The 16,019-nt window shown below is 32.9% G+C and overlaps 2 protein-coding genes across 2 annotated transcripts; both read left to right on the forward strand.

Annotated features, from left to right (window-relative positions):
* Positions 1–156: 156 nt before the first annotated feature.
* LOC149898569 (uncharacterized) lies at positions 157–9,987 on the forward strand. Its single transcript, XM_090114834.1, has 11 exons — positions 157–225; positions 1,045–1,196; positions 1,936–2,016; positions 3,068–3,232; positions 3,848–4,010; positions 4,671–4,851; positions 5,882–6,069; positions 6,527–6,691; positions 7,368–7,580; positions 8,398–8,489; positions 9,877–9,987. Exons 1-11 carry the CDS (start codon positions 157–159, stop codon positions 9,977–9,979), a joined length of 1,572 nt encoding a protein of 523 aa, XP_089970960.1. The 3' UTR covers positions 9,980–9,987.
* Positions 9,988–11,522: 1,535 nt separating this feature from the next.
* Positions 11,523–12,751, forward strand: LOC149898570 (uncharacterized). The gene has a single exon (XM_090114988.1). The coding sequence runs from the start codon at positions 11,542–11,544 to the stop codon at positions 12,538–12,540; it is 999 nt and encodes a 332-aa protein (XP_089971114.1). The 5' UTR covers positions 11,523–11,541; the 3' UTR covers positions 12,541–12,751.
* The last annotated feature ends 3,268 nt before the right edge of the window (positions 12,752–16,019 follow it).

Genomic DNA, 16,019 nt, shown 5'->3' on the forward strand with positions numbered 1-16,019 from the left:
ATGTACGCAATACAAACTTATTTCCACATTTAAAAAAGATGACATACTTTTCATACATCAAATGAAAACGTCACAATTTTGCTACAAGATTGAAGATTCAATTCACACATGAATAGTAAATAAATATATTTGTTATACTGTGGATTTTATACAAAAATGGAGGTACAGAGACCCAAAATACCTAAAGATGGACCAGGACCGAGAGGCGCACCTGATTGTTATTATGTAAGTCACTTTTTAACAATTCTTACTAATTTCAATTCACGTAAGGTTCGATTTACATCAGACGAGCGAATGCTCATTCTAACCCCACTATGTTAAATTCTATTAGTGTAAACAGGCGTAGAGCATTCTTTCGCTGTCCTTAGTGCGTTCGAAAAGATTAGAATGTTCTAATACTGAAACAACACTGAATACGAGTTTTTGTTGCACTAAAAATCGCGAAAGAATGCTCTTGCTAATTCGTTTGATGTAAATCCACCATAACTTTTACAGAAATCATACAAAAGTGTGTTTCTTGGTTTATCTTCCTTTCCAAAGCTGATTAGTTTTTTATAGTTCATATTAATGCAGAAATTTTCATAATTGTAGGCCCTAAATTGTAATTCTACAATCCTAAAGCAATTTATATAGCTATTGCCCGAAGCTTTGTCCGACTGGTTTAAAGGAAATTACTAGAGAACTATGTAGTAAAATATATATTTTACTGCCACCTTTACCAATCTTTAGCCTCCTAAATATTTCGAGACACAAAAAACATACAATCAGTGTTGCAAAAAGAAAAAAACAAGCATACTTTTTTATCAGTTAAAATTTTTCCATTGATTATATTATCCTTTAAATATTTTAAGCTATTGCATAGCTTCTATCGCGGGCCTTGAGCGCGGGGACCGAATCTAGAAATTCCGTAACGAATAAACCTCACGCTCCCCACTCCGACGGGCACGGAGGTGTGGCTTGAAGGCATAGCATGCAATAGCTTTACCGCGGCAGTCCCCGAGTGCCACACGTTTTTTTTTTATTTTGTACTTTAAATATTTTTAGACATCTCGTGTACTAAACTCAACGTTTCGTTACGTGAAATTCATCAAAAAACTTCGAGCAGAAGAAGAGGACCAAAGACGAGGCAATGAGAATAAACTAAAGGAATTGAAGGATAAACAGAATAGTGATTTCTTTATACGATGTGATCGGAGGTAAGTGTTTATAATTATTTTACGACAGAATATTTTTTTAGCTTATTTTCCAATTATTATAGACTAGCGGTCCGCCCCGGCTTCGCCCGTGGTACATATTTCATGGTAAGGTAGTCTATGTTCTTTCTCAGGGTCTAAAGATTATCTGTGCCAAATTTCATCAAAATCGGTCCTGTAGTTTATGCGTGAAAACCATACATACATACATACATACAAACCTTTCCTCTTTATAATATTAGTATAGATAAATGTAACAGGATTTTAGTTAGCTAGTTAACTAAGGTAATTTATTTGACCTTTTTTTTTCAAAATTTAATTTTTTTCATAATTAACTATGTAGCATGCGCTCTTTTCTTTAGATTATAACAATTCCCCCAAAAAAACTATTATTTCGTCTAAAACTAAAAATATTAATATAATGCACCTGTATAGATATTAGTACCGGTAACCTTAGTCATATCTATATGCGTTATTTGTGTACGTTTGTATATAGGACTAGGTATTACCAAAGGAATAAACAAAATAAAATATGTAATCCTTATGGTTTTGCGGGTTGTCTGGCAGAAATCGCTTACAGCGATAAGACCGCCCTCTGTACATATTTTAACTTGTATCGCTCTTATTTTGTAATCCTGTATGTTTGTGTGCAATAAAGAATTTTTCATTCATTCATTCATTCAAAATAAAATTAAAGAAAATAGAACATATTGCAATATGTAATTCTTTATTTGTTTTATAGGTCTCTAATAAACAATGTCGCACGGCGAGTTGATCTTTGCATGGCTTCTTATGAAGAGGATCTGAAACAGAAAAGACAAAAGTAAGTCATGTAATCCTATTGTATCTATCACATATTATTTTAACTTTATATTATCCATCCCTGAGCTGTGCTCCGCGGTTTTACCCGCATTGCACCGCTCCTGTTGGTCTTAGCGTGATGATATATAGCCTAAAAACTTCCTCGATAAATAGGCTATCTAACACCGAAAGAATTTTTCAAACCAGACCTCCTACGCCTTCCCGAGATTATTCAACTGCTGCACTAAAAGATTAAAATGAAAAAAAAAATCGGAATTGCTTCTTTACTTTAGTAGTAACTAGATAATCTGAACACATATAATTTTTCGTCGAACTATCGAGAACTTGTTTGTTACTGTTAAGATCATTTTTTTTTTTCACATTACAACCTGACTTGAATGATATTGTCATAATGTGCGAGGATGTGTAGTGAGGAATGTGTTCATAAATAACCAATCATATCGCTTCATTTAGTTCGAAGTTTGAGTTTGTACAAACACATTCCTCGTTACACACACTCGCACATCAATAATGTGGAAAACCCTAATACTACACTACTAAAATCAATAATATATATTATATATCTATCTATAATTATCTATAACTAGCGGTCCGCCCCGGCTTCGCCCGTGGTACATATTTACGTTTTCTCTACATAAGAACCATCCTCGTACTTCAAGGAATATAATAAAAAAAGAATTCTCTAAATCGGTCCACCCGTTCACGCGTGATGCCGTGACCAAGGAAAACGGGTTTCACTTTTATATACATAACTAGCTTTCCGCCTGCGGCTTCGCCCGCGTTTTCAAAAAAAAACCCGCATAGTTCCCGTTCCCGTGGGATTTCCGGGATAAAACCTAGCCTATGTCACTCAGAAATGATGTAGCTTTCCGACAGTGAAAGAATTTTTCAAATCTGCCAAGTAGTTTCGGAGCCTATTCAATTCATACAAACAAACAAACAAAAAATCAAACCTTTCCTCTTTATAATATTTGTATAGATGTATAGATAAACACTCTAAAACACTTTACATAATAACACTTTTATATTATTTAAATAATTATTCCTTCCAGATTAATAGATCTATACGCGTTCGAAGAACAAGAGAATATACGTAAATTCGTGGAACAAGCTCAGGCTGGCGCCGCCGCAGTTTGGGAAGATAAAAAGAATAGATTGCAATATCTATTGGCCAAAAGGAAGAAGGAACATGAAGATAAATATAAGGATACGCCGTTGTGAGTTAAATAGATGTTTCTAGAATAATAAAAAATGCGAAAAAATAAATCTTTATGACTTACTAGCTTTCCGCCCGCGGCTTCGCCCGCGTTTTCAAAGAAAACCCGCATAGTTCCCGTTCCCGTGGGATTATCGAGATAAAAAATTATCCTATGTCATAATCCAAGTAATTACCCTCTATATTGTAATCGGTTCAGTAGTTTTTTCGTGAAAGAGTAACAAATATACACATACATCCATCCTCACAAACTTTCGCATATTAGTAGGATAGGATTGGCTACAGAAATTATATAATCTTACCAATATTATAATAGGTAAGTTTCGTCCTATCGAAGAAAATTTCGGGTAACTTCTCCATTCTCCGTTTACTTATTTTCTCAACTTTTTTGTTCAATATTACAAATCTGAAACAAAATTTAATTATGTACCACCTAACTTTATTTTTGAATAGGTACAGGCATTCCGTTTAAATTCGATTACTTTCGTTACATGCATGTTTTTTTTTCATTTTGTGCTACCAAATTATACATTCATACAAATACATCTCTCTAACATTGGGTATAAAAATTTATAATATTCTTATTTATAGCACAAAATATATAACGTATTTTCAGATCTAAATGCGCGCACGTATTACCATGCATATACAAATTGCGCGCAAAAGAAGCGCAAGAGATTCAATTGTATCAAATAAAGGAGAAAGAGGCGCGAAAAATGGCCGAAAAAGAGTTCGATAAAATGTGGTATGAAGTCACTATGAAGGAGTCGGAAGCTCTGGTAAATATTTTTTCAATAAAAAAGAATATTACGTACCACGTTATACTCTGTAAAAGATAGTTCCTTTTAAATATGGACTAAAAAAATTACACGAAAGTGTTTTTATTTGCTTGTATTTATTTTTCATCAAAATGGTACTATTATTTTTGTGTTTTGTTGTTGTTATATGATTTTTATGTCTGGAGATGGTTAGAATGACATAGGCTATACCATGGGAATTTAGCTACGTCGACGAAGTCACGGGTAACATCTTAAAATACTTACTGTAAATCAATAACATAGAAAAAAGCTTTCCGCCCGCAGCTTTGCCCGTGTATTCAAAGAGGATTTTTTTTTTTTTTTGTGTGGTGTCTCTCAATGTTAGCCAGAAGGGCTTCTACATTTTAACGCGGACGCGGGGGTGAACTGAAGGTTCACCCTGGTAGCGACATGCACAAGGGCGTCCCCCCGCCACGGGGATCTCGAACCTCGGCTTGGGCTGTCGCTTGAGTGGAGGAGGCCAGAAGGGCCCTAATCGGACGGGGTCAAAGAGGAATTCCCGTAGGAATGAGGTGTTATGTCACTTTCTAGCCCCTTAACAAAAAATCGTGCAGTAAAATCCTTCAGTAAACAAAGACAAACAAACGATTTACACTTACTAGTAAAAGCATAATATTTCAGGCGGCTCGTATGGAACAAGATGCCATAGAACGTTTCCGTAAAGATCTCGATTGTAAGAAATACACGGATTATCAGTTGGAACAGAGAAAGATTCAAAGGGAGAAAGAGAGAGATATGCTGAAAGAGGAGTCTAGGAGATTTAAGGCCATGTGGGATGAGGATATTAGGAAGGAGCAAGAGGGTAAGAAAGTAGATTAATTTAAAATTTAATGGAATTCGACTGGCCGGTTGGCTTGGTTGGTAGTGACCCTGCGTTCCAAGCCACTGGTCGTGGGTTCGATTCCCACCCGGGGCAAGTATTTGTGTGATGAACAGAAATGTTTGCTCTGTGTCTGGCTGTTAATTATCTAGATAAGAATTTATTTAACATTATATATTTATGTTTATCACCAATCTGATTTCCATAACACAAGCGAAAGCTTAGTATGCGATCAGATCGCGCCGTGTGTGAAAATTGTCCCGAAATATTTATTTGATGATTATGAAAGATCAAAATATTCCGAAGAGAAATGTATTGTATTGCTAGTAAAATAAAGCAAATAATAATGGAACTTGATGTTTTTTCTCGTTTCATCTCTTCGACAAGCTGTTAAATTAAATTACATATTTCTTGGACATTAGTCTCTTAGCTATTCTCATATCCATTATTATGTTCGCAGAGTAACTTTCCCAGTAGACACATACTTTTTTATAGCTAATGTGATAATAAAATTTATTTATTTAAATCTGTCCCTTCTGTATCTAGCTTATGCTATTATGGTAATATTTTTCTCGGTTCTATTCTTACACATTTTTTAAAGTGAAACTTTTATTACATCGTCTCAAACTTTTTGGTCTGTGTAGCGCATGTCGCGTGACGGTCGAACCGTACGATAATTATCGTACAAATACGATAATTTTGTGCCTAAGTTTCACTTTTACCGTGGTTTCATAAAACCACACAACATTTTTTCCCTTCCTCTCATATACATATAAATAGGTTTAGAGACATTTATTTGAAAGAATTTTACAATTCATTTATTATAACGTTTTATAATAATATTATAAACTTGTACACCTTGGAGATTTTTATGTGCAATAATATCGTCCTACGACGGTATGGCTGTGATCGTAAGGAATGTTAACACGGATATAAAGCAACTAAATGTGACATCGATTGATTGAAAATTTCCCTTTATTTTATGATTACTTTACTAAGTTACTCTTTCCAGAGGAAAACAAACGCGCGGAACAGCGCAAAGAGACAGCAAGAGAACGCAAGAGAATGATAGAAGAGAGACAAGAGATGTTACACAAACAGCAGCAGGCTGATAAACTGATAGCGGACACGTGGGATTCATTAGCGGGACAGGGATTGGCTGATGAAAAGGCTGCCATTTTGTTGAGGAGACGGAAAGAGGTCATTTCTTTTAAATAAATAATATAATTAGACCACCAAGAGATCTGAAAATAAAAACTATAATTTATTATAATATTGTAGTTGAATTTATATTTTTGGTTTTATGGCATTCAAATGCTTTATAAATATAAATTTATAAAGAATAGAAAAAATTCGATCACGAGGCGGGACTCGAACCCGCATCCTTCGCGCCATTCCAATACTGTAGTTTTTATTTTCAGATCTCTTGGTATATCATTATTTTTTTACTATATAATTATATACTTACCTATTTAAATTGGTAGATTCTAGCATAACTTATTTGTTATTAGCATTAGTGTCTTAATTGATGTTTTATGTCCCTTACCCCACTAGGGGACATGGGACTTCACTTTCAATATATCACACTAAAAAAAGGAGGGAACCTTCGGAAGATTTGTTCTTTATATTTATTGCATGTTTCATATTTTATTTCCAGGCTGAACTAGACGAATGCAACAAAAAATTACTTGAACTGAAGAAACAATACGAAGACATAGATAAACTAGCGGAAGGGCCGCTCGCTGAGGTAGCTAGGAAAAGGCAAGAATATATTGATAACAAGAGATGTGAATATTTGGCGTGGGCGCAGAAAACTAATCGAGTTAGTTTATTTTTATATTCTACTAGCGGTCCGCCCCGGCTTCGCTCGTGGTACATATTTCGCAATAAAAGGTAGCCTATGTTCTTTCTCAGGGTCTAAAGATTATCTGTGTCGAATTTCATCAAAATCGGTCCAGTAGTTTATGCGTGAAAACCATACATACATACATACATACAAACCTTTCCTCTTTATAATATTAGTATAGATTTATATAGAAGAAAGATATTCTCTTATGTTTTAATGAATTTGGATAATTATAAAGATAACATTATTAAGGATAGGAAGCTCCGATTCATTTTAATAAATTATTACAGCATCCTTATTCCATATCTTATTATTTTATTCTTGGTTTGTTCTATTTGGTTTGACTGTAAATTGCTAAAATTGTCAGAAAAAATAATTATGAAGACAATTTTTAGACACTACAATGTTTATATTATGACTACTCCTACTCCTAATTTCTATCGTAGTACAATAATTGCAAATTCAAATTTGTTTGGTTGTTTCTCTTTCACGTGAGATCTAAGTACTGAACCGATACTGATAAGAATTTGCACAGAGATATTTTAGGTATACTCATCTAGACTTTTTTCTAAGCGGGGTTTTCGTGCAAAAAAAGCTTAATCCTTGTCATTAAAAAAATATTCATTTATTTTCGTCTATTTATTTTTCACAGGAAGTACGTCAAGCGATGATCGAACAAATAAAGGACCGCCAAGAAGCGAGAGAAAAATTGAAAGAGAAACTCGCGGAACAAGATGAATACCAGAGACAATTGTTTGAACAACTAGAGAAATTATCTGACCATAAACAATATACAGATGCGCAAAAACGCAAACTGCACCAGAGACAATTGGTCGAACAGATTGAGTATAATAAATTGTTGAAGGTTTGTTGTTTTTATGGTGTTGGTATAAAGGGTAAAAATTTAGTAGATAAGAGGCATAGAAATCTAAATAACAGGACTAGTGGGACTAGTGTCTTGTAAGCACGCTCGACCTTGTCGCCACTCAGGTGATTTTCACGCCACCAGTGCGTTCGTCACTGTTCAGTTGCCGATTTTTTTTGTATTTATATTTTCTGATCAAAAATAAACAAAACATCTCATGCACCTAGGGATGTTATTCTAAAATAAACCGTAAAATCGTGCGGTACATATTAAATGCTGAATTTATTTGTTAGTTTTCACTAAAATGAAGCTGTCCAATATAAAGCATACTAATTATGACATTATAGCAGTTCTAGTGTCTTGTTAAGTATTTAGATTTTTATGATACGCAGTATTTTTTTACCAGAATGTAGAAAATTTTTAAATTATTACTTCCTCATAGATTTAATTCCTAACTAATGTGTTCCGTACTCTCACAACTCCATATCAAGCCAACTGCCGCCGGCAACCTAAAGCCGCGCGCGGTAAAAGATGCAAATGCCGGCCATTAAAATTATTTTTTAAATTATCTATTGTCAACTACATTAGGAATTATAAATCCATGAAGAAGTAATAATTTCAAATTTTTCTACATTCTGGTAAAAATACTGCGTATTTAGTATGTATTTTAAAAATACTTAAACGATAATATCAAGTCGCTTTTAACACAAATAAAGAAGTAATATCATTTTATTAATGAAAAAAATAACACTGAAATAACTACATCATATGAAAATCTGCTTCGAATTGTAAATTAAGAATTAACGTATTTTAACAGGAGAGAGCTCGTCAAGAGGAATTGGATCAAATCAGAAAATGTCAACTTGCTACAGAAGAATATCAACGGGAAATTAATAGAATGCTTTCCAGGTTTGTATTAATGCCATAGACAATTACTTAGTAAAGCTCTAATTTTTTATTTCGTACAAACCTTATCCTGCTAATGATAAACACAAAAATATATAAATTTGGTGTAATCGTTCGGATGTTCGCATTATTTTTCTTCTTTCATAGAGTCTAGTATGAAATAAAATCTAATAACGCCTATGTGTTGCTCTAAAAACTCATCTATCATCAAGTGCAAGTCGGAAAAAACAAAAAAAAACCGGCCAAGTGCGAGTTGTACTATCATCTACAATAGAAAATCACGTCAAATCAAAATTTCAGCGTTCTAGCTATCACGGTTTATGAGATAATTTTTCTAATAATTAATTATAATCACATAAGAGGTAGCGCGCACGAGCAACTTTGTCTCCGCAACTATTTTGTCTCTCCCACCTATGGGCTAGTTTGAAAGTGCGCGCACGTAGCGACGCAACTCCCCATACAATTGATGGGAGAGACAAAATAGTTGCGGAGACAAAGTTGCTTGTGCGCGCTGGCTCTAAATAATCATAGGTACAACAAATAAACAAACAAAAGACAACGTGACTATCAAATTGTGAATCATACACAAATGATATGAATCAGAGCGGAAGTGAACAAGGTTTATTATAGGAAGTTACGAGACGAATAAATGTAACGTTATTTAAATGTGTTCATGTTGGTATTTTTGTGTAAGTATGAGTAAAAAAATTTTTTTGTTCAATATAAAAAAAAATTAAAATATTTTTTACTGCAAAATCTTGATAAAAATGAGTATCTATGTTGTCTATGGTTCTATGTATGTGGATATGGTATAAAACGGTTGAATGATTATATGTACTTAGTTATTTGATGAATTGTTTGTTTTAAACGCTCGCAAATGTCAATATTTTTTTCATAATGACCTTGTCCTTGTTTTTACTACGATTGATACAAATCTTACTATGGCTACGACCTTACGTAGTAATCTTTACCAAAATTATAGACAGTAATCGCTTCGCATAACATTGACATTTTTGCGTTTATATATGTTTACCTATTTTTCCAAATAGTTCGTTGAAATGTTACATTTTTGAGTCCTTACTTTGCCACCCCAAATTACAGATTAGATACTAGCCCAAATGTAACTTTTGAATGGACTAAAATTCGGTTACAAAAAATACCGCTTATCTAGAGTTTTCTTGTTTGCTTGAACGTGCCTCGGCCCCAGTTTGTAAACTTATTTCATTGTCCTTCAATGTCCATTTATCGAGAAAGGCGATATCATCATCACGCTAAGACCAATTGGAGCGGAGCAATGCGGGTAAAACCGCGGGGCACAGCTAGTCACTTATATACCTACCTACTTATTGTCATGATTAATTAATTTATTTACTTTTTATTATTGTTTCAGACCATTCTTCAGCGAGGAAGTGCATCCATTTATGAAGCAAATAGCAAAGGGACCGAAAATGCCGGAAAAATGCCCATGTTCTAAACCAGACTATTGTAAATGATTTTTGACGTTTTTGAATAATAAATTGTTTGTTTTTAATATTTATTGTTTTATTATAACCTTTAGAATTAAGTATTTAATAATATAGGACAAAATATATTATAATTTATAATCTAAAAAATTGATTCTTTCGAGAAGCTTCAGAGTGTGACGCAAGGCTCCAAATCGATCAGTAAAAATAAAGATGTGTCATGCATCTGCTCACAAAGGAGTACCTAGTACCTACTACTGGACTTGTTTTGATGACTCTTTGTTAAAAAGATGTTAAAAAGCTGTTAAGTGTTAGTCCTCGGCAATGGCTATTGGAATAATAATTTATTTTGATTGTAGACTAGATAATAAACACAGTTAGTAGATAATAAATATTAAGCACATACTCAAAAGTTTAAAATATTACTCACATTTGAAATATTATAAAGTGTACGGGCCTATCCCGTAATTCCCGTACGTGTGTATGATTAATATTGAAATAAAAGAGTTATTTAAACTATGTATATAAAACTTGTATTAAAGTGAATATAATAACTATATAATGGATGGATGAGTCACGCGAGGTACTCTTAATGCCCGTCGACGATGAACTGATTTTAATTTAATATAAAGTGTGAAATATTGAATACAATTTGGGTTACGAAATATGCAAGCCAAAGCGCCTTATTGCACTTTGGACGTGCTTGCTCGTACATAAAGCATCGAAAGAAATCAATCGGTTCAATAAAAATCAAGAGGCTTGCGCCTTGCGATGGCATTTAACCATTTTAAATGCGACTGAATCCCGATGATGATATATAATTTTTAAACAAATCATATCAATTATTTACTTCATTTGTTTCTCCATAATCCAATATTCCTAAACTATGACATGTCAAGGTAGCTAATCTTCGTATCATTTCGTATCTCGTATTCTCGGAAACAATCCGTGCTTTATATTCGAAGCACGCGTGAGTTAACTTCACGTAGATGTACAGACGAGTATGGAAGTGTTTTGAACACGTGGTATTAATAATAAGGTGTAAATAAGTAATTAAAGACGTTGTGGTGAAGTAGTGTTTAAAAGTAATGATATATTCTATAAAAGTAGTTGGTGTCAGTATTATCTTGATACATAACACTGCCAAACTTCATCAAAATCTGTTCAGTAATTTTCGTAAGAAATATCAATTTACACATTCGCATACAATAACATGAGTACTCGCTTGAGAAATATCGTCCATATAATATTTACAGACAAATACACGCTTAAAAAAGGATTTGAATTGCGGGTATGTACCCGTTATATCTATTATACATTTTGAACAAATATTAGAAACTTACCGTTTTAAAGCTACTGATGACGCTAATCTGCACTACGATTTGTTTTATTTTTTAAGAATTTTGTAAACGACTGTACAGCAAATGACAATTTTCCTGTAGGAAGAACTTAGTTAATACATATAAAAAATATACTTATTACGAAGGCAAGTCATAAGTTCTGATTTAATTCGAAAATTTTCCTCTAACGTGTTTATCTATATAAACTCTGAGCTTCGAACTCAGATCACAGTAGCACATCAGACTTACAAAATGCATTACAAAGTGTTAGCTCTTCTTGCCTTCACGGCTTTAGTGAAGTGCCACGATATAGCAATTGGTTCGAATACTAATGGAAGAAAAATATACGAAGAAAAAAAACAAGCCAGTCCCGCTATTTGGAGACAAGATGACAATGTTACAATATCAGCTAATGATGGCGAAGTTATTAGCAGAGTTGTTGTACATGATTTAAGAGCAGAAAAAGATGGAGAAGTTAAAATTATAGATGGAGGAGAAGGACAGAAGAATGTTACATTGGAACTGAAAAGTCCAACCGCCTTACGGGGATACGAATTCCATATAGAAGTGTACACAATTCCCGATCAAAAATCTAGTGAACAACCTAAAACAATGAACAGCAACGATGGTATTTCAATGGATTCAACAACTACCGTTCCAACAAAGGACAACGCACCTGCTATTATAGCAAAGGAAGAAAATCCACGAGCTTCTCGCACTATCATGACTGAGGATAAAGACAGCAATGTGAACATTAACATACCGGTCTCCGCAAATGACTTTACAACCGCTGAACCAGAAAAAAAAGAAAGCACCGATAATACAACTGATGTGCCAAAAAGTGTTGAAGAATCTACCGAAGATAACATGAAAAAATCAAGGACTGACGCGGAAAATCATGAAATTGTCGAATTCGTGCTAGACGATATGAATGATCAGTCTGAAAAAGCAGCTTTGACTTCAGAAAGCTTAAAGAAGGATGAAAATAGTCCTGCAGGAGTAGCCCGTACTAATGATTCTCAGGATGCTGATAAAATGGAAACCACAACTCAAAGTGACGATATAACAAGTACGACAAGTAATAGTGAAGAAGACTACGGAAAAATCGATTTGGATTCATCTAAAGTTCCTTCTATTATTTTCAAAATGGAACCGCCTATGGACAAAGAAATGCCAGCAAGTGATTGGAAGAGACAGGAATCCCGATTCAACGTACCTGTAATGAAAAACTTGGGCAATCAAAGGTATTAAAAAACAGTTAAACAAAAAGGAAACGATTTTTGTAATCTTGCTGTGATTTAGATATTTCTTTTAACATTAATTAGGAATATTACTTTAAGATTATCAAATATATCTAAGCGTTAATTTATTATGAAAGGCGGTATTAATTCGACTTTTAGATACGTCATAGTACTCTAGGGTATATTAATGTATAATTTACAATAAAATAGGTTACGAAAACTAAAAAAATGTTGTGTGGTTTTATGAAACCACGGTAAAAGTGAAACTGTTCGAACGGTTCCGAACACTGCTTTGTGTAGCGCATGTCGTGTGACGGTCGGCTGCCGAGTAGGTATACCTACTCGGCAGCCGCGATACACGCGACATGCGCTACACAGACCAAAAAGTTTGAGACGATGTAATAAAAGTTTCACTTTAAAAAGTTGAAGATAATTAAAAAACAAGTATAAGTTATAAAATTTTATTAAAAGAACATCACAAATGCCATTTGTTAGTAAAATATGGAATGATTGTAATTACATTAGATGTAAGATATTATTTAAAAAGTAAATAAAATGAAATAATTCAAGAATAACAAGACTATTATTTAAAAAAGAACATTCATATATTTGTCACATTATATGTAAAATAACACACTACTGAATTATAAGGATTCTATACATTTTAAATTTAATATATCACGGTACATTTACATCAAACGAGCGAATGCTCATTCTAAATAACCCCAATAATATGTCAAATTCGACTTCGAATACGACTTCTAGTGTAAACATGCGTAGAGCATTCTTTCGTTCTTAGTGCGTTCGAAAAGATTCTATGCAATGTTCTAATACTGAACAACATTGAATACGAGTTTTCGTTTACACAAAAAGATTACGAAATAATGCTCTTGCTCTAACTGAATGTTCGTTTAATGTAAATGCACCGTCAAATGAATAATTCCACACAGCTCATAAGATCGTCCATTGTGATTAAATATCACCATTTCGTTAAATTTTATCTTTAATTTTCAAGGCACAGTCGGTTACAATTATATATAAATCCGGCTATGCAATTATTTATTAATTAAAATACATAATAATATATTACATATTATTTTATCTGAAAAATATGTATTTGAATAACTTCACGAATTTTTATTTTGACATTTCTTTTAAATGAATTTTATCATTATGCTGATATACTAAAATTAGATTTTAATTGCTGAAACGACAGATTGGTACAGTACGATTCAAACTTAATGGCGGCTCGAAACATCGTACGATCCAATGCGCAGAAAACAATTTTAGGTATTAGCGGGACTTTAAGGGACCCGCACCTAACTTCCGAGCCGTCATTAAGTTTGAATCGAAATACTTATTCGGTACAGTATTGATACAATAGAATGTTTATTTCCTATGATTTTTTACATTGTGGCAACATTTCTAATTGTTACAGATAAAAGAATAAGTAGACAAAAAAATGATTTTTTTCAGTAACACAGTAAATAAAGACATATTAATTATAAATATTATTCTATTCTCAATGCTATTTCAAATTTCCACTTTGGTAATAATAATACATTTTCACAGCAATCAACAAAAATTGTTAAAAATAATAATAGACACTAAGCTTTCTATATAATGGTTCCTATTTACTATTATTTGTATTGGTTTACAATTAAATTATGTGTAAAACATGACACAAGATCACAGCCTACTAATTATTGCTATATGATGTAAGTTATTAAAGGATACAACTAGATAAAAATAAACTAAAAGTTTCCAATATAAATGCCGTTATATTTTGTTTTATTGTGCTAAAAATTGTTGAATTTTTTTTTTTTTCAATAGTGGAGGTGTCAAAATTGCCGCCAAAAATATGTGAAAAACTATATATGGTAAAGTAAAAACGGTAAGTATGAAGTTTTTGCAAAAATATTAACAGATAGCCGAGTTTGTAATAGTTAATTATATAATATCTTTTAAAAGTTTTAAATAATATTTGGAGTAACGGAGCATAGACAATAGATGTTCTTATATTTATCGTTTATTCTATGGTTTTCTTGTTGTTATATTTTATATGTAATTGGTAGGATATGTATATTACTTATAGATATAACAATTTGGTTTCGATGTTCTGATAATACTGTGTAGTATGCCTATATTTAAACAAAATCAAATCAATAAACAAATATTAAAACCCATCATTGTATACAAATTGAGACAAATAATATTAACGTAGATGATTAAAATTCTTCTATGTTTTTATAATTATTTCACTAAAATGCTTGTGATGTATTCTGATTACTTAAATACTACAATTTATTGTGTCAAACTATATTTAATTTTTCAAAATAATATGTCCTCAATAATTTTTTTGTAAAATCGTCAAAACAACTATAGAGCAATATTCATTTGTGCACATAAGATTATTTAAATAATGTCAAATTTAGTCTTAATTTCAATAAAAATAATAAGACTTTTGCACTTTGAACATAACATACTAACATTTTAATATCTACAATCCATAATATATGTGTTCTATTATTAATGCAAAATGTATGAATTTACAAAAACTATAACATATAAAACTTATGAACTTTCGGCCGATGCGTGAAATGTCATTTTGACAGCACAAAGTATAATTTAATCTTCGTTAATTCAATATAATAACTAACTTAAAATTAAATACCGCTTATTTTTTATGACCATTTTTATAAACAAATAAAAACCAACACACAACTTTAAACGCCATTTCTGAATAATTTTTCTTATTTTAATAGCCTGAACATAAAAAAAAAAAAATGTGTGCGTGTACTAGAGTACACACGTAAGAAGTGAAACTTCTTTATGACCTTATTTTTCAAAAAATAATTTACTATCTACACTAATATAATAAAGAGGAAAACTTTGTTTGTTTGTTTGTTTGTTTGATTGTAATGAATAGACTCATAAACTACTGGACCGATTTTAAAAATTCTTTCACCATTCGAAACCTACATTATCCACGAGTAATATAGGCTATATATTATCACTCTAAGACCAACACGAGCGGAGCCACGCGGGTGAAACCGCGCGGCACAGCTTGTATACAATATTACAGAAATACGTTAGTCTAACACGCTCGTCGCTTCGCTCCTCGCTACCTATTTAAATATTTATACCAGCCGCTGCTGCAACTCGCTCGCTTCGCTCGCTCGGCTCGTGCGGTAGTTCAAAAGTTAACCTAAGATGCTCGTCGCTTCGCTCCTCGATACCTATTTGAATATTTACGCCGGCCACTACCGCGACTCGCTCGCTTCGCTCGCTCCGCTCCTGCGGTAGTTCAAAAGACCAAGGGAGACGCCAAAAAATTCGAGTTATATAGTTTAAGTAAAGTGGTAGGACGTAAGTTAAAACGATACGCTATCCCTACTCCGTAATGCGTAACGCAAAAATGTCACGAGTACGGCGTAACGCAAAAATGTCACGCGTACGGCGTAACGCAAAAATGTTACACTAAATTTT

Source organism: Colias eurytheme, chromosome 22 (genome assembly GCF_061535395.1).
Source record: "Colias eurytheme isolate Ceu_HAF_F1 chromosome 22, ilColEury1 Martin Lab GWU primary, whole genome shotgun sequence".
In the NCBI taxonomy this organism is placed as follows: Eukaryota; Metazoa; Arthropoda; class Insecta; order Lepidoptera; family Pieridae; genus Colias; species Colias eurytheme.

Excerpts from the sequence above, each read along its gene's own strand:
- LOC149898569 (XM_090114834.1), top strand. The coding sequence starts at position 157 with ATGGAGGTACAGAGACCCAAAATACCTAAAGATGGACCAGGACCGAGA. Across the intron at positions 4,852-5,881 it reads TATTAGGAAGGAGCAAGAGG|AGGAAAACAAACGCGCGGAA; the intron begins GTAAGAAAGTAG and ends TACTCTTTCCAG. Across the intron at positions 6,070-6,526 it reads TGTTGAGGAGACGGAAAGAG|GCTGAACTAGACGAATGCAA; the intron begins GTCATTTCTTTT and ends TTTTATTTCCAG.
- LOC149898570 (XM_090114988.1), top strand. The coding sequence starts at position 11,542 with ATGCATTACAAAGTGTTAGCTCTTCTTGCCTTCACGGCTTTAGTGAAG.